This window comes from Heptranchias perlo, unplaced genomic scaffold, assembly GCF_035084215.1.
Source record: "Heptranchias perlo isolate sHepPer1 unplaced genomic scaffold, sHepPer1.hap1 HAP1_SCAFFOLD_47, whole genome shotgun sequence".
In the NCBI taxonomy this organism is placed as follows: domain Eukaryota; kingdom Metazoa; phylum Chordata; class Chondrichthyes; order Hexanchiformes; family Hexanchidae; genus Heptranchias; species Heptranchias perlo.
The window spans coordinates 8,842,855-8,869,438 of NW_027139484.1; the positions used below are offsets into that span (position 1 = coordinate 8,842,855).

At 47.6% G+C, this 26,584-nt stretch overlaps 1 protein-coding gene across 1 annotated transcript in view; it reads left to right on the forward strand.

Annotated features, from left to right (window-relative positions):
- The first annotated feature begins 15,586 nt into the window (after nt 1–15,586).
- Nucleotides 15,587–26,584, forward strand: part of LOC137313370 (NACHT, LRR and PYD domains-containing protein 3-like) — a 52,135-nt gene continuing 41,137 nt past the window's right edge. The window contains exons 1-7 of the mRNA XM_067979497.1: nt 15,587–15,593; nt 15,827–15,928; nt 17,987–18,082; nt 20,036–20,202; nt 20,517–20,688; nt 20,794–20,859; nt 24,480–26,253. Of these exons, the coding sequence (XP_067835598.1) occupies nt 15,587–15,593; nt 15,827–15,928; nt 17,987–18,082; nt 20,036–20,202; nt 20,517–20,688; nt 20,794–20,859; nt 24,480–26,253 (2,384 nt within the window). The remainder of the gene's footprint in view (nt 15,594–15,826; nt 15,929–17,986; nt 18,083–20,035; nt 20,203–20,516; nt 20,689–20,793; nt 20,860–24,479; nt 26,254–26,584) is intronic.

The window sequence follows — 26,584 nt, forward strand, 5'->3', positions numbered from 1 at the left end:
GGGATTTCCATTCTGGACATTGAATATCAACATCAAGCATTCCCAAGCCAGGTATAAAGTTTCTTTACCCTGCCCAGACAACTTGGACCTGAAATCCTGGGAGTCCCACTCCACCGTAGGAAATGCAGCTACCGCTGTAGACCCCATCCAAAATCACAGAGAAAGGGTCATTTAAATAATCTGGGTGCGTGGTACACACTTATACAGGCACAACAGGGCCACCTGCCCCGATAGCTGGCAGGAAAATTGGAGTGCCGCCATGCTGTTTTAATTGTGATAACGATTCATATATTTCATTGTATCCCAAGTAATTAATATTAAACCAATTATGTAACTTGGATAGAATCATAGAATCGATGCTGTAATCATTCCGTTATTCTATCCAATTCCTTTTTCAAGTTACTATTGAATCTGCTTCCACCACCCGTTCATAGTGCATTCCAGATCATAATATCTGGCCACATCAAAATGAAAATCTCTCCATCACCCCCCGCCTGCTTCTTTTGTCAATTGTCTTAAATCTGTCTCCCCTGGTTATCGACACATGTTAATCTTAAAAGCCTTTTTTCTAACCATCCGTTTATCGATTTATAATTATATTTAATCCAACTTAACAGGTATAAATAGAGGACCGTGTTTTCAAAACATCAGTGAGTGACAGGCCCTTTAGATTAATGTACAATCTGGCGTGTCATGTAACTTTCATATTACAAAGTGATCATGATAAGTAATACAGTTGTTAAGAAATGGCGGGTTTATAAAATGTTCTATGAAAAACAAGCATAATTGCAGCGACACAAACTTCAAAACACTTTTTTCCATTTGGCAGCTGTAAGTTGTCAGCGAGCTCAAGGAACGGAAACGAGATCTGTTGCATTGCCCGCCTCTGCTGATAAAGGTTTGTAACCTGGAGGCTGGGGGGTAAAGTAGATCTGTTGCATCGCCCCCCCCCCCTCTGCTGTCAGCGGTTTGTAACATGGAGACTGGGGGGTAAAGTAGATCTGTTGCATCTCACGCCTCTGCTGACTGAGGCTTGTAACCTGGAGACTGGGGTTAATGTAGATCTGTTGCATCGCCCGCCTCTGCTGACTGCGGTTTGTAACCTGGAGAATGGGGGGTAAAGTAAATCTGTTGCATCGCCCCCCTCTGCTGACTGTGGTTTGTAACCTGGAGACTGGGGGGTAAAGTAGATCTGTTGCATCACCCCCCTCTGCTGAATGGGTCAATATGAGGAAGAGGTTTGTGATCCTTTGTCCCGAGACACCACTTGCTGTGTCTGATCCAACCTGTGTTATGGACACGTGTCTTCTGGGAATTTAACTTGTTCAGTCCCAGTCTGTGTCGGATTTTACAAGTTGTTGATGGTTTAAGGTCGGGTTGCATCATCCTGCCACTTATACCCAACACAAAATACACACACATACTCACTCGCTCACTGACATACAGAGGCATCCTCTCTCTCACACACTCACTGAAATACAGAGGCATCCTCTCTCTCACACACTCACTGATATGCAGAGGCATCCTCTCTCTCACACACTCACTGCGAGTCACTCACTGATATACAGAGGCATCCTCTCTCTCTCACACACTCACTCATTCACTGATATACAGAGGCACCCTCGCTCACACTCAATCATTCACTGATATACAGAAGCATCCTCTCTCTCACACACTCACTGATATACAGAGGCATCTTCTCTCACACACTCACTGATATACAGAGGCATCCTCTCTCTCACACACTCACTGATATACAGAGGCATCCTCTCTCTCACACACTCACTGATATACAGAGGCATCCTCTCTCTCACACACTCACTGATATACAGAGGCATCCTCTCTCTCACACACTCACTGATATACAGAGGCATCCTCTCTCTCACACACACTCACTCATTCACTGATATACAGAGGCATCCTCTCTCTCACACACTCACTGATATACAGAGGCATCCTCTCTCTCACACACTCACTGATATGCAGAGGCATCCTCTCTCTCACACACTCACTCCGAGTCACTCACTGATATACAGAGGCATCCTCTCTCTCTCACACACTCACTCATTCACTGATATACAGAGGCACCCTCGCTCACACTCACTCATTCACTGATATACAGAGGCATCCTCTCTCTCACACACTCACTGATATACAGAGGCATCTTCTCTCACACACTCACTGATATACAGAGGCATCCTCTCTCTCACACACTCACTGATATACAGAGGCATCCTCTCTCTCACACACTCACTGATATACAGAGGCATCCTCTCTCTCACACACTCACTGATATACAGAGGCATCCTCTCTCTCACACACTCACTGATATACAGAGGCATCCTCTCTCTCACACACTCACTGATATACAGAGGCATCCTCTGTCTCACACACACTCACTCATTCACTGATATACAGAGGCATCCTCTCTCTCACACACTCACTGATATACAGAGGCATCCTCTTTCTCTCACTCTCACTCACTGATACACACACACATCCTTTCACACTGTGTCTCTCACACGGTACCCTGCCATTGTGTGGTGACCCAGTGCCTTCCACAAAGTGTTTGACACTGTATCATTACCCGTGTGTTTCACAACACAACCAATGACATTATATAGGAACAGGAGGAGCCTATTCAGCCCCTCGAGCCTTTTACACAGGAACAGTAGGAGGCCGTTCAGCCCCTCGAGCCTGTTACACCGGAACAGGGGGAGGCCGTTCAGCTCCCCGAGGTTGTTACACAGGAACAGGAGGAGGCCATTCATCCCCTCGACCCTGTCCCCCATTTTATTAGATCGTAGCCGAACTGTACCTCAACTTCCTATCACCTCGATCCAGCTAATAAAAGGGTAGATTTGATTCCCTGTTACTTTGTACTGAAAACAGAATCGGACCCTATTGGGAAACTGGAAACCAGGGACACACAGACCAACTAAGTGAGTGAGGAAAACTGTGGGAGATGCTGTTTAATGAGGTCATCCACTTTCGATCAGAAAAAGACAAATCGGAATATTTTCTGAATGGGAAGAGTGTGGGAACTGTGGATGAGCAGAGAAATTTAGGGGTCCAAGTACACAAATCTCTAAAAGCTAGTGGGCAGGTACAGAAAGTAATCAAAAAGGCAAATGTAATGTTGGCCTTTATCTCATGGGCTGGAATATAAAGGGGAGGACGTTATGTTGCAGCTGTACAGAGCTCTGTTCAGAGCCCGTCCAGAGCTCGGTCAATGAGATGGGTTTTAAGGAGCGTCTTAAAGGAGGAGAGAGAGAGAGGTGGAGAGGTTTCGGGAGCGAATTCCAGAGCTTTGGGCCCCAGCAGCTGAAGGCACTTCCGCCAATGGTGGAGCGATGGAAATCGGGGGATAGGCAGGAGGCCAGAATTGAAGGAGCGCAGAGATCTCGGAGGGTTGTAGGGCTGGAGGAGGTTACAGAAATGGGGAGAGGGGCGAGGGTCGGAGAGGGATTTGAAAATCAGGATGAGAATTTTAAAATGGAGGCGTTCCCGGATCGTGAGCCAATGCAGGTCAGTGAGCACAGTGGGTGATGGGTGAACGGGACTTGGTGCGAGTTCTGTCATGGGCAGCAGAGTTTTGGATGTTTATGGAGGATGGAAGATGGGAGGCCGGGCAGGAGAGTATTGGAATAGTGGAGTCTGGAGGTGATAAAGGGATGGATGAGTCAGATTAACCACCTGATTCACACTTCCGCCCAGAGGTGAATGGTGGTGGATTGAGATGATGGCGGTGGATGGGGACCGGTTGATCTTCTCCAGGGGGAGGATGGCGGTGGATTGAGATGATGGCGGTGGATGGGGACCGGTTGATCTTCTCCAGGGGGAGGATCGAGGTGGATTGAGATGATGGCGGTGGATAGGGACCGTTTGATCTTGTCCAGGGGGAGGATCGCGGTGGATTGAGATGATGGCGGTGGATGGGGACCGGTTGATCCTCTCGAGGGGGATGATGGCGGTGGATGGGGACCGGTTGATCTTCTCCAGGGGGAGGATGGCCTTGGAGTGAGATGATGGCGGTGGATGGGGACAGGTTGATCTTCTCCAGGGGGAGGATGGCGGTGGATTGAGATAATGGCGGTGGATGGGGACCGGTTGATCTTCTCCAGGGGGAGGATGGCGGTGGATTGAGATGATGGTGGTGGATGGGGACCGGTTGATCCTCTCGAGGGGGATGATGGCGGTGGATGGGGACCGGTTGATCTTCTCCAGGGGGAGGATGGCGGTGGATTGAGATAATGGCGGTGGATGGGGACCGGTTGATCTTCTCCAGGGGGAGGATGGCGGTGGATTGAGATAATGGCGGTGGATGGGGACCGGTTGATCTTCTCCAGGGGGAGGATGGCGGTGGATTGAGATGATGGTGGTGGATGGGGACCGGTTGATCCTCTCCAGTCCCCTGGACTCTCCAATCAGTCAGTTCGCGACCCCACCCGATTGCTGACATCACACAAGCGCGCTGCATCCGGGCCCGCGCTGAGTCGGTGAAACGGCCGAAAGGGTTTAAAAATCTGGAGACACGTGACCCTTTCTGCGGTCGATCAAGTGAAAGAGGGCGGTGCATGTGGGTTCGGCGTTCATTTGTCCCGAGCACGCAGTGCGCAGATCCCGCCCCGGATGGGCCCAGGGGGAGGAGTCGGTTAGGGAGGAAATGGGGACGGACTTGTCAATCGGGATTGATCCAAAAGGGACCAAATCTATGGGGGGAGTTGGAGAATGAGAGAGAGCCCCTTACTTTAATCAGTGATGGGTGGGGGGAGGGGGGAGAGGGAGAATGAGAGAGAGCCCCTTACTTTAATCAGTGATGGGTGGGGGGAGGGGGGAGAGGGAGAATGAGAGAGAGCCCCTTACTTTAATCAGTGATGGGTGGGGGGAGGGGGAGAATGACAGGGAGCCCCTTCCTTTAATCAGTGATGGGTGGCGGAGGGGAGAGAGGGAGAATGAGAGAGAGCCCCTTACTTTATTCAGTGATGAGCGGGGGGAGGGGGGAGAGGGAGAATGAGAGAGAGCCCCTTACTTTAATCAGTGATGGGTGGCGGAGGGGAGAGAGGGAGAATGAGAGAGAGCCCCTTACTTTATTCAGTGATGAGCGGGGGGAGGGGAGAGAGGGAGAATGAGAGAGAGCCCCTTACTTTATTCAGTGATGAGCGGGGGGAGGGGGGAGAGGGAGAATGAGAGAGAGCCCCTTACTTTAATCAGTGATGGGTGGGGGGAGGGGGAGAGGGAGAATGACAGTGAGCCCCTTACTGTAATCAGTGATGGGCGGGGGGAGGGGGAGAGGGAGAATGAGAGAGAGCCCCTTACTTTATTCGGTGATGGGTGGGGGGAGGGGGAGAATGACAGTGAGCTCCTTACTTTAATCTGTGATGGGCAGGGGGAGGGGGAGAGGGGGAATGACAGGGAGCACCTTACTTTAATCAGTGATGGGTGGGGGAGGGGGAGAGGGAGAATGGCAGAGAGGCACGGAATTTAATCAGTAATGGGCGGGGGAGGGGAGAATGAGACAGAGCCCCTTACTTTAATCAGTGATAGGAGAGGGAGGGGGGAGAGGGAGAATGACAGAGAGCTCCTTACTTTAATCAGTGATAGGAAGGGGGAGGGGGAGGGAGGGGGAGGGGGAGGGAGGGGGAGGGGGGGAGGGGGGGAGGGGGGGAGGGAGGGGAGGGGGGGGAGGGGGGGGGAGGGGGGAGAGGGAGGGGGGAGGGGGAGGGTGGGAGGGGGAGGGGGAGGGGGGCAGGGGGAGGGGTAGGGGGGAGGGGGGAGGGGAGGGGGGAGGGGGGAGAGGGGGGGAGGGGGAGGGGGAGGGGGGAGGGCGAGGGGAGAGGGAGGAGGAGCGGGGGAGGGCGAGGGGAGGGGAGGAGGGGGAGGGGGAGGGGGGAGGGGGAGGGGGGAGGGGGAGGGGGGGAGGGGGAGGGGAGGGGGAGGTGGAGGGGGGAGGGGGGAGGTGGAGGGGGGAGGGGGAGGGGATCGGGGGAGAGTGTGAATGACAGTGAGCCCCTTACTTTAATCAGTGATGGGTGGGGGGAGGGGGAGAATGACAGAGAGCCCCTTACTTTAATCAGTGATGGGTGGCGTGAGGGGGAGAGTCAGAATGACAGAGAGCCCCATACTTTAATCAGTGATGGGTGGGGGGTGGGGGAGAGGGAGAATGAAAGAGAGCCCCGTACTTTAATCAGTGATCGGAGGGGTGAGGGGCAGAATGACAGAGAGCCCCTTTCTTTAATCAGTGAAGGGTGGAGGATGGGGAGAGGGATAATGAAGGATTTCCCCTTTATTTTAGCAGTGATGTGTGGGGGGAGAGGGAGAATGACAGAGAACCCCTTACTTTAATCAGTGATGGGCGGGGGGTGCGGGAGAGGGAGAATGACAGATTGCCCTTTAATTAATCAGTGATTTGTTGGGGTGGGTGAAAGGCAGAATGACCGACAGCCCCTTACCGAAATCAGTGATGGGTGGAGGGAGGGGGCGAGGGAGAATGACAGAGAGCCCCTTACTTTAATCAGTGATGGGCGGGGGGAGGGGGAGACGGAAATGACAGAGAGCCTCTTACTTTAATCAGTAATGGGCAGGCGGGGGGAGAGGGAGACTGACAGGAAGCCCCTTCCTAAAATCAATGATGGGTGGAGGAGGGGGAACGGGAGAATGACCGAGAGCCCCTTACTTTAATCAGTGATGGGTGGAGGAGGGGAGAGGGCGAAAGACAAAGAGCCCCTTTCTTTATTCAGTAATGGGCGGGGGGAGGGGGGCGAGGGAGAATGACAGTGAGCTCCTTTCGTTAATCAGTGATGGGTGGGGTGGGGTGGGAGAGGGAGAAGGTCAGGGAGGCCCTTACGATAATCAGTGATGGGCGGGGTTCGAGGGAGAATGACAGAAAGCACCTTACTTTAATCAGTGATGTTTCGGGTAGGGGTTGCAGGGAGAATGACAGAGAGCAACTTATGTTAATCATTGATGGGCGGGTGAGGTAGAATGAGAGAGAGCCCCATACTTGAAACAGTGATGGGTGGAGGAGGGGGAGAGGGAGAATGATCGAGAACCCCTTACATTAAACAGTGATGAGTGGAGGAGGGGAGAGGGAGAATGTTATAGAACCCCTTACTTTAATAAGTGATGGGTGGGGGGCGGGGGAGAGCGAGAATGACAGAGAGCCCCTTACTTTAATCAGTGATGGGCGGGGAGAGGGGGAGAGGGAGAATGAGAGAGAGCCCCTTACTTCAATCAGTGATGGGGCGGGGGAGGGGGAGAGGGAGGATGACAGGTTACCCCTTAAATTAATCAATGATGCGTGGGGGGAGGGGGAGTGGGTGGATGAAAGAGAGCCCCTTACTTTAATCAGTGATGGCCAGGGAGAAGGGGAGAGGTAAAATGACAGAGAGCCCCTTGCTTTAATCAGTGATGGGCGGGGGGAGGGTGAGAGGGAGAATGACAGAGAGCCGCTTACTTTAATCAGTGATGGATGGAGGAGGGGGAGAGGGAGAATGACAGAGAGCCGCTTACTTTAAACAGTGATGTTTCGGGGAGGGGTTCGAGGGAGAATGAGAGAGAGCCCCTTACTTTAATCATTGATGGGCGGGGGGAGGGGGAGAGGGAGAATGAAAGAGAGCACCTTATATTAATCAGTGATGGGTGGGGGAGGGGGTGAGGGAGGATGACAGAGAGCCCCTTACTTTAATCAGTGATGGGCGGGGGATGGGGGTGAGGGAGAATGACAGACACCCCCTTATTCAAACAGTGATGGCCGGTGGGTGGGGGGAGAGGGAAAATGACACAGAGCCTCTTAATTCAATCAGTGATGGGCGGGGGGAGGGGTGAGACTTAGAATGACAGAGAGCCCTTAACTTTAATCAGTGATGGGCGGGGGAAGGGGGAGAGGTAATATGACAGAGAGCCTCTTACTTTGATCAGTGAGAGTCAGGGGGAGGGGGAGAGAGGCAGAATGAGAGGGAGCCCCTTACTGTAATCAATGATGGGCGGGGGGAGCGGGAGGGTGAGAATGAGAGAGAGCCCCTTATTTAATCAATGATGGGAGGGGGGAGAGGGTGAATGAGAGAGAGCCCCTTACTTTAATCAATGATGGGCGGGGTTGGGGCAGAGGGAGAATGAGAGAGATCCCCTTACTTTAATCAATGATGGGCTGGGGGAGCGGGAGAGGGAGAATGGGAGATAGCCCCTTACTTTAATCAATGATGGGCGGGGGGAGCGGGAGAGGGAGAATGAGAGAGAGCCCCTTACTTTAATCAGAGGGGGGAGGGGGAGAGGGAGAATGAGAGAGAGCCCCTTCATTTAAACAATGATGGGCGGGGGGAACGGGAGAGGGAGAATGACAGATTGCCCTTTAATTCAATCAGTGATTTGTTGGGGTGGGTGAAAGTCAGAATGACCGACAGCCCCTTACAGAAATCAGTGATGGGTGGAGGGAGGGGGAGAGGGAGAATGATAGAAAGCCCCTTTCCGAAATCAGTGATGGGTGGAGGGAGGGGGAGAGTGAGAATGACAGAGAGCACCTTTCTTTATTCAATGATGGGCGGGGTGAGCGGGAGAGGTGAAATGACAGAGAGCCCCTTACTTTAATCAGTGATGGGCGGGTTGAGGGGGGCGAGGGAGAATGACAGAGAGCTCCTTTCGTTAATCAGTGATGGGTGGGTTGGGGGGAGAGGGAGAATGATAGAGAGCCCCTTACTTTAATCAGTGATGGGTGAGGTTGAGGTGGGAGAGGGAGAAGGACAGGGAGCCCCTTACGATAAACAGTGATGGGCGGGGTTGGAGGGAGAATGAAAGAAAGCACCTTACTTTAATCAGTGATGTTTCGGGGAGGGGTTAGAGGGAGAATGACAGAGAGCAACTTATATAATTCATTGATGGGCGGGTGAGGGGGGAGAGGGAGAATGACAGAGAGCCCCTTACTTTAATCAGTGATGGGTGGGGGAAGCTGGAGAATGACAGAGAGCCCCTTAATTTAATCAGTGATGGGCGGGGGGAGGGGGAATGACAGAGAGCCCCTTAATTTAATCAGTGATGGGCGGGGGGAGGGGAGAGAGATAGAATGACTGAGAGCCCCTTACTTTAATCAATGATGGGTGGAGGAGGGGCAGAGGGAGAATGGCAGAGAGCCCCTTACTTTTAATCAGTGATGGGCGGGGGAGCGGGAGAGGTGAAATGACAGAGAGACTCTGACTTTAATCAGTGATGGGCGGGGGAAGGCGGAGAATGGGAGAATGACAGAGAGCCTCTTACTTTGATCAGTGATGGGCGGGGGGAGGCTGAGAGAGGGAGAATGAGAGAGAGCCCCTTACTTTAATCAGTGATGTTTCGGGGAGGGGTTCGAGGGAGAATGAGAGAAAGCCCCTTACTTTAATCATTGATGAGCGGGGGGAGAGGGAGAATGAGAGAGAGCCCCTTTCTTGAATCAGTGATGGCGGGGGACGGGTAGAAGGAGAATGACCAAGAGCCACTTACTTTAAACAGTGATGTTTCGGGGAGGGGTTCGAGGGAGAATGAGAGAGAGCCCCTTACTTTAATCAGTGATGGTCGGGGGGTGGGTGTGAGGGAGAATGACAGAGACCCCCTTATTCAAACAATGATGGTCGGGTGGTGGGGGGAGAGGGAAAATGACATAGAGCCTCTTACTTCAATCAGAGATGGGCGGGGGGGAGGGGTGAGAATTAGAATGACAGAGAGCCCTTAACTTTATTCAGTGATGGGCGGGGGAAGGGGGAGAGGTGGTATGACAGAGAGCCTCTTACTTTGATCACTGTTAGTCAGGGGGAGGGTGAGAGAGGCAGAACGAGAGGGAGCCCCTTACTTTAATCAATGATGGGCGGGGGGAGCGGGAGAGGGAGAATGAGAGAGAGCCCCTTACTTTAATCAGTGATGGTCGGGGGGAGGGGGAGAGGGAGAATGAGAGAGAGCACCTTATATTAATCAGTGTTGGGTGGTGGAGGGGGTGAGGGAGGATGACAGAGAGCCCCTTACTTTAATCAGTGATGGGCGGGGGGTGAGTGTGAGGGAGAATGACAGACACCCCCTTATTCAAACAGTGATGGTCGGTGGGTGGGGGTAGAGGGAAAATGACATAGAGCCTCTTACTTCAATCAGTGATGGGTGGGGGAGGGGTGAGACTTAGAATGACAGAGAGCCCTTAAATTTATTCAGTGATGGGCGGGGGAAGGGGGAGAGGTAATATGACAGAGAGCCTCATACTTTGATCAGTGATAGTCAGGGGTAGGGGGAGAGAGGCAGAATGAGAGGGAGCCCTTTACTTTAATCAATGATGGGCGGGGGGAGCGGGAGAGGGAGAATGAGAGAGAGCCCCTTACTTTAATCAATGATGGGAGGGGGAGGGGAAGAGGGAGAATGAGAGAGAGCCCCTTACTTTAATCAATGATGGGCGGGGGGAGCGGGAGAGGGAGAATGAGAGAGAGCCCCTTACTTTAATCAATGATGGGAGGGGGAGGGGAAGAGGGAGAATGAGAGAGAGCCCCTTACTTTAATCAATGATGGGCGGGGGAGGCGGAGAGGGAGAATGACAGAGAGCCCCTTCCCAAAATCAGTGATGGGTGGAGGGAGGGGGAGAGTGAGAATGACAGAGATCCCCTTACTTTAATCAGTGATGAGTGGAGGAGGGGAGAGGGCGAAATACAAAGAGCCCCTTTCTTTATTCAGTGATGGGCGGGGGGAGCGGCAGAGGTGAAATGACAGAGAGCCCGTTACTTTATTCAGTGATGGGCAGGTTGAGGTGGGCGAGGGGGAAGGACAGGGAGCCCCTTACGATAAACAGTGATGGGCGGGGTTAGAGGGAGAATGACAGAAAGCACCTTAGTTTAATCAGTGATGTTTCGGGGAGGGGTTAGAGGGAGAATGACAGAGAGCAACTTATATAATTCATTGATGGACGGGTGAGGGGGGAGAGGGAGAATGACAGAGAGCCCCTTACTTTAATCATTGATGGGTGGGAGAGGGAGAAGAGGGAGAATGACAGAGAGCCCCTTAATTTAATCGGTGATGAGCGGGGGGAGGGGTTGAGGGAGGATGACAGAGAGCCCCTTACTTTCGTCAGTGATGGGCGGGGGAGGGGGAGAGGGAAAATGACATAAAGCCCCTTACTTCAATCAGTGATGGGCGGGGGGAGGGGTTGATGGAGGATGACAGATAGCCCCTTGCTATAATCAGTGATGGGCGGGGGGAGGTGGAGAGAGATAATGACAGAGAGCTCCTTACTTTAATCAGTGATGGGCGGGGGGAGGGGGAGAGGGAAAATGACAGAGAGCCCGTTATATAATCAGTGATGGGCGGGGGGAGGGGGAGAGGGACGATGACAGATAGTCCCATAATTTAATCAGTGATGGGCGGGGTGGGGGGAGACAGATAGAATGACAGAGAGCCCCTTACTTTAATCAGTGATGGTCGGGGGAGCGGGAGAGGTGAAATGACAGAGAGACTCTTACTTTAATCAGTGATGGGCGGGGGGAGGCGGAGAGAGGGAGAATGACAGAGAGCCTCTTACTTTAATCAGTGATGGGCGGGGGGAGGGGGAGAGGGAGAATGACAGAGAGCCACTTACTTTAATCAGTGATGGATGGGAGGAGGTGGGTAGAGGGAGAATGACAGAGAGCCCCTTAATTTAATCAGTGATGGGCGGGGGAAGGGGGGAGTGATAGAATGACAGGGAGGCCCTTATATTAATCAGTGATGGGCGGGGGAAGACGGGAGAGAGAGAAAGACAGAGAGCCCCTTACTTTAATCAGTGATGGGCGGGGGAAGGGGGGAGGGATAGAATGACAGGGAGGCCCTTACTTTAATCAGTGATGGGCGTGGGAAGGGGGGATAGAGAGAATGACAGAGAGCCCCTTACTTTAATCTGTACAATTTGTTTCCGTGTTTTAATGTGAATTACTGACTGCTCAGAATTCTCACATCACTGAGCTGCTTCGATTGACTTCAATAAAATTAACTTCCAGCGAATATCCTGCAATTTTCTGCGTCTGGCCCAGGGACTTCAAAGCTTGGGTTGCTCTACTTGTCGCAGATTTAATCGAGGAGTTTTGATCGGGTGGATCGGGGGAAACCGTTTCCACTGGCAGGAGGGTCGGTAACCAGAGGACGCAGATTGATGAGAATTGGAAAAATCCAGCGGGGGAGGGGAGAGATGAGTCGAATAATCTTCACGCAGCGAATTGTTCTGATCTGGAACCCAATGCCTGAAAGGGCGGTGGAAGCAGATTCGTGTTTAAAATCTACCCCAATGTCTCTGTGTATAACGGATGGTCTGTCTGTCCAGTCGCTCGCGGTGAACTTTCAAAAAGGAATTGGATCAATACTTGTAAAGGAGAAAGGAGAAAGGTTGCAGGACCATTGGGAAAGTGCAGGGGAGTGTGATTAAATGGATACCTCTTTCAAAGAACCAACACAGACACCAGGGGCCGAATGGTCTCCTTCTGTTTTGTTTGATTCAAATCAATGGGGGGATTTTTAATCGAAGCACTTACATCATTTGAGCACTTAATACGAAACTTAACTCACATCAAACCCACGTGAATTAGCTGGTAGGAAGAGTAAAGGCAACGCGAGGTTTCGGGTTATGCCCCACACGAACTTTATATGTCAGTAACATTTAGCGGAAGAGGTGACAGCGATATTGGTGTGCGCTGACACTTCCTGGAGCGCTCCACCCAAATTGTGTCGAGCAGAGAGCAAGGCGGGGAGATCAGCCGAATCCCCGAGTATCAGAGTCCTGACTGGGGACAGGGAGAGCAAGGCGGGGAGATCAGGCGAATCCCCGAGTACCAGAGTCTTCACTGGGGACAGAGAGAGCAAGGCGGGGAGATCAGCCGAATCCCCGAGTAGCAGAGTCCTGATCGGGGACAGGGAGAGCAAGGCGGGGAGATCAGCCGAATCCACGAGTACCAGGGTCCTGACTGGGGACAGGAAGAGCAAGGCGGGGAGATCAGCTGAATCCCAGAGTATCAGAGTCTTCACTGGGGACAGGAAGAGCAAGGCGGGGAGATCAACCGAATCCACGAGTACCAGAGTCTTCACTGGGGACAGGGAGAGCAAGGCGGGGAGATCAGCCTAATCCCTAGGTATCAAGTCCTGACTGGCGACAGGGCCCGTGCGGACCAGATCACATGTGGCTTCAGTCTTTTCAAAGGACGAATTGGGTGAGTGACTGAGAATGTCTGAGAGTGGGGGATGATATAGAAGGAAACACATTTCTACATTAAGTGCAGATCTCGTCACACACACGGTTCTGGGTGGAAACCAGATGGTGATCAGAATTAACGATAAAACCTAATGCAGAGAATTAATCAACACCAAATGCGGGTGACCCCATTATTCTCAGGTGGATGTTCGGGTCGAATTGAAACCCAGAGCTACTTTAATCAGAACTAATGGGATTGAATAAACCTCTGCTAAAAAAATCTAACTGAAGGGGGTACTGAGTGAGTCTCAAAATGTCTGCCCCTGAGTGACACAAAGTAACAGCAAAATGCTGAATCTTGCAGAGACAGAGCTGAACGGTTTCCGTTTGTGGGAACTCACTTCCTCCAACTTTTAATCTATAAGAGCAAGAGGTTTTTGCACTTTGCATGTCGTCTGCCCTTGCTGTGTCTGATTGAACGTTTGATATGGACACGTGTCTTCTGGCAATTTAACTTGTTAAATACCGGTCTGTGTACGATCTTAGAAGTGGTTGATAGTTAAAGGTTATATTTCATCATCCTGCCGCTTCTCCCCCAACAGAAAATACACACAGTCAGTCACTCACTTATATACAGAGGCATCCTCTGTCTCCCTCTCTCACACACACACTCACTCAGAGTCATTCAGATATGCAGAGCTATTTTCTCTCTCTCTCTCTCTCTCTCTGCCTCTGACATACACAAACACTCAGTCAGTCCCTCACTGATACACAATGTGTCTCCCTCCGTCACGTAGACACACACCTGCTCAGAGTCACTCAGATATACAGACACATCCTCTCTCTCTCTCTCTCTCTCTCTCTGTCTCTCTCTCACACACACACACACACCCACTCAGTTGTTCACTGATGCACAATGTATCTGGCTCCATCACATAAACACACATTCAGAGTCTCACAGTTAGACAGAGGCATCCATTGTCTCTCTCTCATACTCATACAATCCTCAGTTGCTCACTGATAAAATCTGTTTCACTCTCCCTCTCTCTCATGTACACACAAACATTAAGATTCACTCACTGAAATAGACACGAGTTCACTTCCCCTATCTCTCTCTATCAAACACACAAAGAATCACTGACTGATATACCCACGCCTCCTCCATATCTCATATGGTACATTGCCATCTTTTGGGGTCGGTACCCGAGAGTGCCTGCCCCGCCCATTGTGTAAGGAACGGTAAACTGCCATCCTGTGGTGACACGGTGCCCTCCCCGCCCCATTGTGCCATACACGGTACACTGCCATCCTGTGGTGACAAAGTGCCCTCCCCGCCACCTTGTTCGATACAAGGTACAATACCATCCTGTGGTGACAAAGTGCCCTCCCCGCCCCGTTGTATCAGACACGGTACAATGTCATCATTGGGGACACCGTGCCCTCCCTGAAGTGTGAGTCCTTCGATCATATCCATTGTGTTTGGACAGTGGCCCCAATAAATCTTTCAATTCCAATTACGCATTCAACTATTGATATTTTTGGGGATAGTGATTTGATTTATCCTAAAACTAAGAATGGGCCATATTTGTTCACACATTCTACTTCAAATGATTTCGTTACTGATCGTGATTTTATCTAATCAGAGATATTTTATTACAGGCATGAGAATGAGTTGTAATCTATCGTCCAGTTCTGTACATCAATGACCATTTATAGCAAAATAGAAACAAGTTAATTGCTGAGAGCTTCTATTTTCTCTTGTTCTCTTAAATATGGTCAAAGTTCCCACCACATTCCCACACTGAGGTGTTGTTATTACAGTTAATACCTATTTGACAGTTAAATATTGTTATTAAAATGTCTCACTTGTAGTTACAAACGTTCCTTCCCCACCCCCACGTGCCAGAACTTTGGAGTTTGCAGCTAACTGGAGACACATCCAGCCTCTGAGTCAGGAACTGTCAATTCAAGACGGTTAGAAACCCGGTCCACAGTTGTTACTAGGACTTATACTCATCGCAGTGTCCAAACAGTAACACTCACAGCAGGGGAAATCTCTTCTTTCTGTGATAAATCAGTCCCATGTTATGTTATGTTTTGTAAATATTCAGTGAAGTGAACTCACTGTAATAGTCACACTTCCCAGTCACGGTGTTGGGGCAGTACAGCTGCCTTCTGTGGGTAGAACCATATCCCTGAGGATATTGTCCCATCAACTCTCCCTGTTTGTCGATGATGCTACTAAAATACACTTGGAAACTGGGGGTCTCGCCCCTGGATGGAGTTCAGCCAGAAAATATAAAGGAATGGTCACTGATTCACAAATAGCAAATGTGATCCTAAAACCAGGGGCGGGACATGGAGAAGGAATTGCCTCTAACGAGGGCTGGAGAATGAAACGATCAAATATTGTGGTCGGGATGGTAAAGAGACATGGAATGTGAGAACAGAGTTCCTCAAACAGTGTGTTTATTCAATCAAATATTTGTTGTTCAATTGTTTAAGTTTCAATTACTTTCATTTAAATTCAACATTAGAGGGAAAGTGCAGATTACATTCTCCTTCACACAGTCAATGTTTGTCTCATTTTCTGCCCTGCCATTATTAGATCTCCCGGTGAATGACGGAGTGATTGAGAAAAGCCCACAGCTGGAAGTAAACAGGGATTGTAGACTGAGGAACAACAGCAGGTGAATCAGCACAGGATTGTGAGAGCAGCAACCAGAGAGAATCCTTCCGATTCAAAGAGCTTCCATAGATGGACTGGGGAGAAAGGTAAGAGAAAGTCTCACTTACTCAGATAAACACTGGTCCTGTTGACGGTCCACAAAGGTTACAAGTTAAGGGGCGAAATGGTGAGAATGAGACTGGGAGAGTCTGATCACCGAGTACAATTATCCAGCATGAGGCCGTGCAATGAAATGTGAAGTGAGATCAGTTTCTATCTCAAAACACACAGTCACTGATGAATCTTGTGTGTGTTTTGGAGTGAAGGGGTTTGATCGAAGAAGTGGCTCCAGTCCGAGGCAGAGCCCAGCAGAAAAACAGTGTCTCCCCGCCCCCAGCATCAAATCGGAATGAACCCACCTTGATAGCCCTCATAATATCGATATTACGCTGTGTGTTAAGGTAGTACCAGACAGTGTTACCGAATTCAAATATATTTCAGATCCAACTATCAAAATCAATCATCTTACTGGGTTTTACTTAATGTTATTTCCCATCAGTAAATCTATTTCTGAATTTCAAAATTACAGTTGAATTAAATGATTACCATTTCGATATAATTTGGTGATAAAATGATATGTAGATCTTAAATTTTAATAAAGATTTGTAAAATTTCTTCCATTTGATTATTTTGTGTGCGGTGTCACAATAAAGACCATCCTAAAACTCACTTCTTTGACCAAAATTTTGGCCATTTTCTGTCTGATTCAGCATCTGCGAAGCGCCTTGGGATGTTTTTTCGATGTTAAAGGCTCTGTGGTGATGCAAGTTGTTGCTGTTGTGTGTTTATTATACTAGTGTCAGTGTGAGTGAAACAGCAGGAATTGAATTTTACAAAGTCTCAAACTTGGTTATAAATTAATGCCGGAGAATAACTTCAAATATAGTTTGGAGAAATTACTGATCCGAGATTTAATCATTTTTACATTTCCACAGTGGGGAAAGGAAATGGCACTGGGACTGATAGTTTGATTGGGAGCACATTCGTGAGACACACATACAACTGCCAGTCACAAACGTGATTATATAAAAACAATCAAATCCACCACTTGAACATTGAGACTGTAAAACCCAGAACGACATTCTCTAAATAAATATTGTGCATCACCTGAATGTTTAAAGTTACACGATTCATAACATTATACATTAGTGTTAATGTTAGAACAGTGGTAAATCTCCTCACTTCCTACAGTGCTCATTAGTGTTAATATTAGAACATTGGTAAATCTCCTCACTTCCTACAGTTTTCATTAGTGTTAATGTTAGAACAGTGGTAAATCTCCTCACCTCCTGCAGTGCTCATTAGTGTTAATATTAGAACAGTGGTAAATCTCCTCACCTCCTACAGTTTTCATTAGTGTTAATATTAGAACAGTGGTAAATCTCCTCACTTCCTACAGTGCTCATTAGTGTTAATATTAGAACAGTGGTAAATCTCCTCACCTCCTACAGTGATTGTCAGGTGCTGACACCATGGGGATGTGGTAAATATATTCCAGTAGAAACACCAACCAGGACACCTCTCCATGAACACACGGACACTTTCACTGCCCAAAGGCACCAGAGGAATCCCACCCAGCTATATATTGTGTATGAGGATAGATATCATATTCATAAAGTATCTGAATTTAATGACGAAACTCAACAAATCAAAAATATTCAACACAATTTGTGAATAAAAATAACACAATTGCCTCAGACTGTGTTAAACCGAGTGAAGGGTCATTTAATCCATCAATGATCACCCCGCTCCAGATTTCCCTCCAGAATATTCACTGCCTCAGGAATAAGGCTGGTTCTGGCCTGTACTGTGTGAGTAAATCTTACCAAGGGACGCTCCCAGTTCAGAGTCTCTGCCGATGGGTTCCCGTCTGGAACTGGGTTGTGGAGATCAGCGGGACTCACTGGACTTCACTGGGCAGCTGTCCATGTCACACCTGATGTGGAGCGTTGATCATAACACTCGGGAAATGCTCGATCCCAGAGCGAACAGCTGTTGTGCTGATGGGGGAGGAGAGACTTGGAATCATGTTTAACAAGGCAATGCTCTCCTGCTTATTTTAATATTTCCGTCTAACCCTCCTATTTATATTATATTTATTACAGGGCATCAGAATCTGGGAACGTCTGTCACCACCATGGCTGAAGGTTCAAACAGGGGAGAAGTTCCAACATCTTCAACAAGAATGAGAATGTACACAGGTAGGTTCAGAAAATTCTTCACAATAAAATTTCCGTCCTGACAAAGGGTCCAGATCAGGAGCAAGAACCTGCAGTTCACACAGGAAGATGTAACAGTACAGATACCGTGTAGATAGAGGGAAGTGAGTGACCATCTAGAGGCATAGTGCAGTCACAGGTGTAGGGATCTCCTGAGTACTGGAACTGTCCAATTGATACCTGATGGCGGGGACTGTAAGGTGGACAGAGACAGTGACTCAGAGGATGGTCTTCCTGAGTAACAGTGTGAGGCCAGGGAGCAGGGGGACACCCCGAGTGGGGCGGGGGTGAGAGGCAGGTGGGACACAGGAATAGGAGAGTGATAGTGATGGGATATTCCATAGTCAGGGAATAGAAAGGCTCTTCTGCAGCCCTGAGCAGGTCCCGATCTGAACCGATCAAGAACAATGGTTTTACAGACTGGGTGAATGGAGCAGGAGGGAAGAGTTCACGGTCTTGGCGAATAGAGTGAGTTTAGGGAGAAGGGAAGTGACGGACACGATATGAACTGACCAACAATGGTTTTACAGACTGGGTGAATGGAGCAGGAGGGAAGGGTTCACGGTCTTGGCGAATAGAGTGAGTTTAGGGAGAAGGGAAGGGGCGGACACGATATGAACCGACCACCATTGGTTTTACAGACTGGGTGAATGGAGCAGGAGGGAAGGGTTCACGGTCTCGGGGCACGAGGGTGAGTTCAGGGAGAAGGGAAGGGACGGTCACGGTCTGAATCGAACAACAATGATTTTACAGACTGGGTGAATGGAGCAGCGGGAGGGTTTCAGCTGATAATCTGGAGGGTGGGAAATATCCGGGTCTGAGATGAGAGAACGGAATTCATAAAACTGTTGGAGCAGGAACAGAAGATTTATGAAATAATGAAAAGTTATTGGCAGGTAAAAAGGAAGGTGGTTTTGAAGTATTGAGAGATAAAGTCACTTGGTATTAAAAAAACACAATAAACGGAAACGGGTCAACATTCCAAAAAATCGGAGTTATGGTTGAATTTTATCTCTAAATATACAAATCACTCCAAACACATTTGGAAAATCAGAATCATGAGAGATGTGATCTAGTATCTGCAAGACAGGGCCTGAGTTTTCACAGGACTCAGAACAAAACGTTCTTGGTTATCACATTTTGAGGAGAAAGAAAAATACCTCTGGTCGCCAGTATTAATAAAGCTTCTATGACAGAGCTAGAACAATAACAACTTGCATTTATATAGCGCCTTTAATATAGTAAATCTACCCAAGGGGCCTCACAGGAGCGATTATCAAACAAAATTTGACACAGAGTCAAATAAGGAGATATTAGAACTGGTGACGGAAAGCTTGGTCAAAGAGGTAGGTTTCCAGGATATTCCAAAAGGAGAACAGAGAGGTAAAGAGAAGGATTTGGATCTGAGAAACATCGCCGAGGTGGATAAATCACTGGCCCCAGAGATAACACATCCGAGGCTGTTAAAGGAAGTCAAAGAGGCGATAGGAGGGATTCTGACCCCAATTTCTCAATCCTCGCTTGTTATCAAAAATATCCAGGTGGACTGAAGGAGCCCAAGTAATGTCTCTGCTAAAATAGGGAGAGAGGGTCAACGGGTAACTGGAGACCAATTAGTCTCCGTCAGTAGTGGGCAAACTCCTAGAATCTGTAATTCCAGGTCGAATTCGTGAACATTTAGAGATACAAGGGATGATCAGGGGAGGCTGGAAATGATTCGCTGCAGACAAGCCGTATTTGACAAATCTGATGCAGCTTTGTTGAGAGGTGACTATATAGGTCGATGGAATGTATCACATGCGGTGTCTCTGGGTTTTCAGAAGGTGTTTGATAATGTGGCTCACAGGAGGCTTCAGCCGTTTGTTATAAGAGGAAATGTAACCGCCTGGATAGAAAGTCGATAATGTGTTTAGTTTTCTCCATTTTTGCTCACAGATCCGAACACTGCAATCACTGAGTTCCTGACAAAGTGCGACGACTATCATCTGTTCCAGTTGACGAAATTCTACCGGGACAGACTAGAACAGGCGATTGAAGAAGGGGTGGACGGAGTCAGCTCGTTGTTAACATACGAGAGGCATTTCAGTGGACAGGAACATCGGGTAAGTGGGCTGGAAACAGAATGAGTTTGGATTATTTAAACATCAGGGAAATAACAGGATATCAGATCTTAGAATCAAACAATGTTACAGAACAGAAACATGCCAAATAGGAAATAAATGGATCAAACTGAAAATACAGTAAATCTGAAACAATGATACGATGAGAGGAAAATACCCAGTGGATCGGTGAGTGCTTGCACAAAGGATAGAGGAACGCTTCGGGTATAACTTTTCTGTGGACTGAAAAAAAAGGAAACAGTTTCAGTGGGGTTGGGAAAAGGAGAGACCAATATATTAATTATTATTCTTTACAGAAAGTCGTTGATCTCGTGGAGAAGGGAAATAGAGCTGACAGTTCCAAACTTCTCCTAAATCTGGTGATGGAGAAAGGCTCGCGGGCCCGAAGGGTGATGTGGGAATCCTTTGTGAAAATGCACCATGCGGTACCAAAGTTGGACAAAATACTGAAAGAGATGCAGGAACTTGGTACGGTAAAATCAGACACTGAATTCAATTTCGGATTGAAAAACTCCAGAATTTACTTTAATATTACACAGATCTGATTTCATGAAAGCTCATTGATTTAAACAGGTCCTGATCCATTTGATTATATGAACATCGGACGAGGTTTAACTGAAATACCCAGTCAGCTGAAAGGTAAGTGATGAAATGGAGATTTCAAACCATTTATTTCACTTCTGAGAATCAGAATGTTTGACTGTAGACTTTTATTTAGGGATTGTCAGAATCTGGGAATCAGAAATTCAAAGGGTGGAGGGTACAGAAATGAAACCTCGTTAGGAATATGCGGAGGTTGCATTATTTCACTTAATCCAGCTGATGATCGCCAGCACTTGTTAAATCCCCACACACCTGGCAGGATTCAGATACACTGTGAATACCCATACAAACCTGGCATGATCCTGATACACTGTGAATCCCCATACACACCTGGTAGGATCCTGATACACCGTGAATCCCCATACACAACTCCTATGAGGCACATAGAAGCTCTGGGCTCAGAATTAATGAGCAGTGCCTTAAGCCAGACTTTAAGGTTTACCGACTACTCTAGAAATCTGGCCCACCATCAACGGTAGGGAAAGAGGTGGAGAAATGCAAAATATTAAAACATTTTCATTACACAGCACAGAATGAGACTTCGGTGTTCGATCTGATCTGAGAAGATGTTCAGATGTTCACACAATAGATCATTAATCCGTGGAGAAATGTGAGGGAAAGACAATATTCAGGGTAATTCGGAAGTTCTGGGCTGGCTTCCTAATGGCAGTGAAAGAGAGAACTTATTCTACTCAAAGAATAGTCCTTTAACTCGGGGTCTTTTTAGACCCAATGGAATGACTAATGGCAGTGAAAGAGAGAACTTATTCTACTCAAAGAATAGTCCTTTAACTCGGGGTCTTTTTAGACCCAATGGAATGACTGATGGCAGTGAAAGAGAGAACTTATTCCACTCAAAGAATAGTCATTTAACTCAGGGTCTTTTTAGACCCAATGGAATGACTGATGGAAACAGATTTGTAATTTCCCAATCCTGCATTGTAGGAAATTCAGACCAAAATGAAACAACAGAGTATAATTATTGGGAGAACAGTTGATATGAACTGTGAATGTTTTCTGCTCTAACATTACACTGAGTGATGTGGGCAGTAGTTCTAATTCTAATTCTATGAAAGGACTGTTATAAAAACACATTAAATATAGGTGCAAAGCTGCTGAAAAATTGTTCACAATTTCTGAAATACAATATAACGGGAGAATGATTAGAGACAGGAAAAGGCCATTTGGCCCAAATAAGCCTGCCTCTTTTTGAGAGATGGCCCCACCTACTCCTCCTCTCAGTGTATCCACAGAAACACGTTCAATTGTCTTTTAACCCCACTTACACTGCCCCTTCAGTGTGTTTCCCTGGTAACTGGTTCCCCGCTCTCTGACCCTTCAGTGAGAAAATTACCCTGATTTCTCTTCTTATTTCCGACTTTAAATTTTCTCCGTCTCTAATTATTTTCGTGAGTGTGAGCCTTTTTCCTGCATTAAAGTTGTGAATTACGTTGAAATGATTCAATACCGAAGTCTCTTACACTAACAAGATACATCAAACCCTCTCACCATTCCCTCAACCTAAACTCCTAATACCTTAAATTGTCTTTCTTAATCCCCCCTGTACCTTCAGAATGTCAGTAATATTTACCTGTGATCAGGTGACTAAAGAAGTATAGGTCTGATACAATAACATTGAAACTTCTGTTCATTCACAGTCTGTCCCTCTCCCAGTGCCCACAATATCCCAGATAAACTGCCCGAGGTCTGATACAATAACAGTGGAACTTCTGTCCATTCACAGTCTGTTCCTCTCCCAGTGCCCACAACACCCCAGATAACCTGCCCGCGATCTGATACAATAACAGTGGAACTTCTGTCCATTCTCAGTCTGTCCCTCTCCGAGTGCCCACAATATCACAGATAACCTGCCAGAGGTCTGATACAATAACAGTGGGACTTCTGTCCATTTACATTCTGTCCCTCTCCCAGTGCCCACAATATCCCAGATAACCTGCCCGAGGTCCGTTCCAATAACAGTGGAACTTCTGTCCATTCACAGACTCTCCCTCTCGCAGTGCCCACAATACCCCAGATAACCTGCCCACGGTCTGATACATTAGAATCATAAAATTTTTACAGCACAGAAGAAGTCCGTTCAGCCCATCGAGCCCCTGCCGGCTCTTTGCAAGAGCTACCGAGTTCGCCACATTCCCCTGCTATTTCCCCGTAGCCCTGCAAAACTTTTCCTTCAAGTATTTATCGAATTCCTTTTCGAAAGCCACGATTGAATCTGCTTCCACAAACCCTTTCAGAGAAAGCAGTCCAGACCATAACTACTCGCTACTTAAAAAAAGTTTATTCTCCTGTCGCCATTGGTTCTTTTGCGAATCACTTTCAATCTGTGTCCTGTGGTTCTCGACCGTCCGATCAATGGGAACAGTTTCTCCTTATTTACTTGACCTAAACCCTTCATGGATTTGAAAACTTCTATCAAATCTCCTCTCAATCTTCTCTGCTCCAAGTGGAACAACCCCGGCTTCTCCAGTCTATCCACGTAACTGAAGTTCCTCATCCCTGGAGCGATTCGAATAAATCTTTTCTGCATCATCTCTAAGGCCTTCACATCCTTCGTAAAGTGCGGTGCCCAGAATTGGACGCAGTACTCCAGTTGTGGCCAAACCAGGGAATTATAAAGCTTCATCATCACTTCCTTGTTTTTGTCGTCTATGCATCTATTTTTCAAGCCAAGTATCCCGTATGCTTTTTAAACTGCTTTCTCAACTTGTCCTGTCACCTTCAAAAATTTGTGAACATACACCCCCAGGTCTCTCTGTTCCTACACCCCCTTTAGAATGATACCATTTAGTTTATATTGCCTCTCCTCATTCTTCCTGCCAAAATGTTTCACTTCGCACTTCTCTGCGTTAAATTGTATCTGCATATGTCCGCCCATTCCACCAGCCTGTCTATGTCCTATTGAAGTCTATCACTATCCTCCTCACTGTTTACTGCACTTTCACGTTTTGCGTCACCCAGATCCAAGTCATAAATATATAGCAAAACAAGCAGTGGTCCGAGTACCGACTCTTGGGGAACACCAATGTAAACCTTCCTCCAGTCCAAAAAACAACCGTTCACCACGACTCTCTGTTTCCTGTCACTGAGCCAATTTCGTATCCATGCTGCCACTGCCCCTTTTATTCCATGGCTTTCAAATTTGCTAATAAGCCTATTTTGCGACACTTTATAAAACGCCTTTTGAAAGTCCATATCAACATCAATCGTATTGCACTCCTCAACGCAATCTGTCACCTCATTTAAAAACTCAATCAAGATAGTTAAACACGATTTACCTTTAACAATCGGTGCTGGCTTTGCTTAACTAATCCACACTTAATAAATTGAATACTAATTTTGTCCCGGATTATCGTTTCTAAAAGCTTCCCCACAACTGAGGTTAAACAATAGATTTCTGCCCATTTCAGTCTGTTCAGTACACACAGTATCCCAGATAACCTGCCCTAGACCTGATACAATAACAGTGGGACTTCTGTCCATTCACAGTCTGTCTCTCTCCCAGTGCCCACAATAATCAAGATAACTTGCCCAAGGACTGACGAAATGACACTGACGAGTAAAGTGATAATGAGAAGTTGTTACTTTTTTCAAAATAAATAACATTGAGAACCACTTTCTGTCTGTTCTCATTGAAGATGTTCAACAGAAACACAAGGAAACACTCCGGGTCCAAACTGAAACACTGAGAGTGAACACGATCCTAATAAAGGAGAAGGTTAAGATTTTCCAGCTGGTCACTCTATACACTGAGCTAACGGTCATTTCTACTGTTCGAGATCGGACACTTGTAGAACATGAACTGCTGGCAAGAGGCCGAGACCATGAAGAGTGGAGAGGGAAACATCTCCGGAGAGAACTGGAAAAAATCCGAACAGATCAATTGTTCCAGAGCAGTTTTTCTCAGAGAGGCAGTTTGTTCCAGAAAATGAAGAGTTTCTTCCAGCGATCCAGTTCTGGGAGTTCAGCAGCAGTGAGCGGAGTCGCGGGGATTGGAAAAACAACAATGGTACAAAAGATTGTTTATGACTGGGCCACTGGGAAAATATACCCACACTTTCAATTTGTTTTCAGTTTTAAATTCCGGGATTTGAACGCTATTAACTGTAGAATAAACCTGAGGAATCTGATACTGGATATGTATCCTTACTTTGGGAATATTCTGGGAGAGCTCTGGAAGACCCCAGTAGGATTACTGTTTATATTCGATGGTTTAGATGAATTCAAGGACAGTATCGATTTTGCTGACAATCGGAGAAATACAGAACCTCAGTACATGTGCACAGATCCTGAAGACTGGTGTGAAGTGTCTGACATTGTGTACAGTTTAATACAGCACCAGCTGCTCCCAGGATGTTCAGTGCTCGTGACCAGCCGCCCCACTGCATTACATTTATTGGAAAAGGCTGAGATCAGTGTCTGGGCTGAAATCCTGGGATTTGTTGGTGAAGAACGGAAGGAATATTTCAACAAGTTTTTTGAAGATCAGGCGGTGGCAGCAGCTGTTTTCAAACATGTGGAGGAGAACGAGATCCTGTACACCATGTGTTACAACCCTTCCTACTGCTGGATCCTCGGTCTGTCACTGGGTCCCTTCTTCACACAAAGAGACAGGAAACAGCAGCGAGTTCCCAAGACCATCACCCAACTATATTCCTACTATATTTACAACATTCTGAAAAACCATGGCCGAGAGATTGAATCCCCCCGTGATGTGTTACTGAAGATCGGTGAGATGGCCTTCACTGGAGTCTCCGAGAAGAAGATTGTGTTTAGAAATGGAGATTTGATCAAGAACAATCTGCAACCTTCCCAGTTCCTGTCTGGGTTCATGGTGGAACTTTTGGAGAGAGATGATTCTGCCCAGAGTATGGTTTACACATTCCCGCACCTCACCATCCAAGAGTTTGTAGCCGCACTCGCACAATTCCTGACTCCAGATCCAGGGGACATCCGGAAACTCCTCAGTGAAGCCCACAGCAAGGAAGATGGGCGATTTGAGATATTTCTCCGTTTTTTTGTTGGTCTCTCCTCCTCACGGTCAGCTCGGCCCCTGGAGGAGTTTCTGGGTCCATTTCTTCATCACACAATTTGTGGAGTGATTGACTGGGTGAAGGAAAAGGTTGAAGGAGAGATTGGAAACATAGGGAGAGAAACTCGTAAAACGGACCTCCTGAACACATTCCACTACCTGTTTGAGTCTCAGAATCAAACACTGGCTCGGGTCACAGTGGGATCTGTGGAAACACTTACATTGAGTGAATTGCGACTGACCCCGATTGACTGTGCGGTGCTGTCTCATGTCATTGGACTCTGCGATACTATAAAACACCTCAATCTGGAGAACTGCTCCATTCGGTATGAAGGACTCCAGCGGCTGGGACCCGCACTGCACAAATGCCAGGTGTTGAGGTAACTGTTCATTTGTCTCTAACTGTTAGACCAATTGTAGAACAGTCACGAATTATATTGTTGCTCCGTAATGAAGGGAAACAAACAGTTCAGATAAACCAGAGAGAAGCAGATTCAACACAAATATGACAAATGATAAGAGGATCGGTTAGTAATTTCCTAAGGACTCGAGAATCTAAAATGGATCCTTGTGAACAAGTCGGGATTTTACAGTCTTTATCGGATCAGTAAATACAGGTCACTGGAGGAGTCTGACAATTGAATTGCAATAAATAAAATTTATTGTAGTTTTTCTCACTGCCTGAGATACGTCCATTGAAGAGACTCCTTC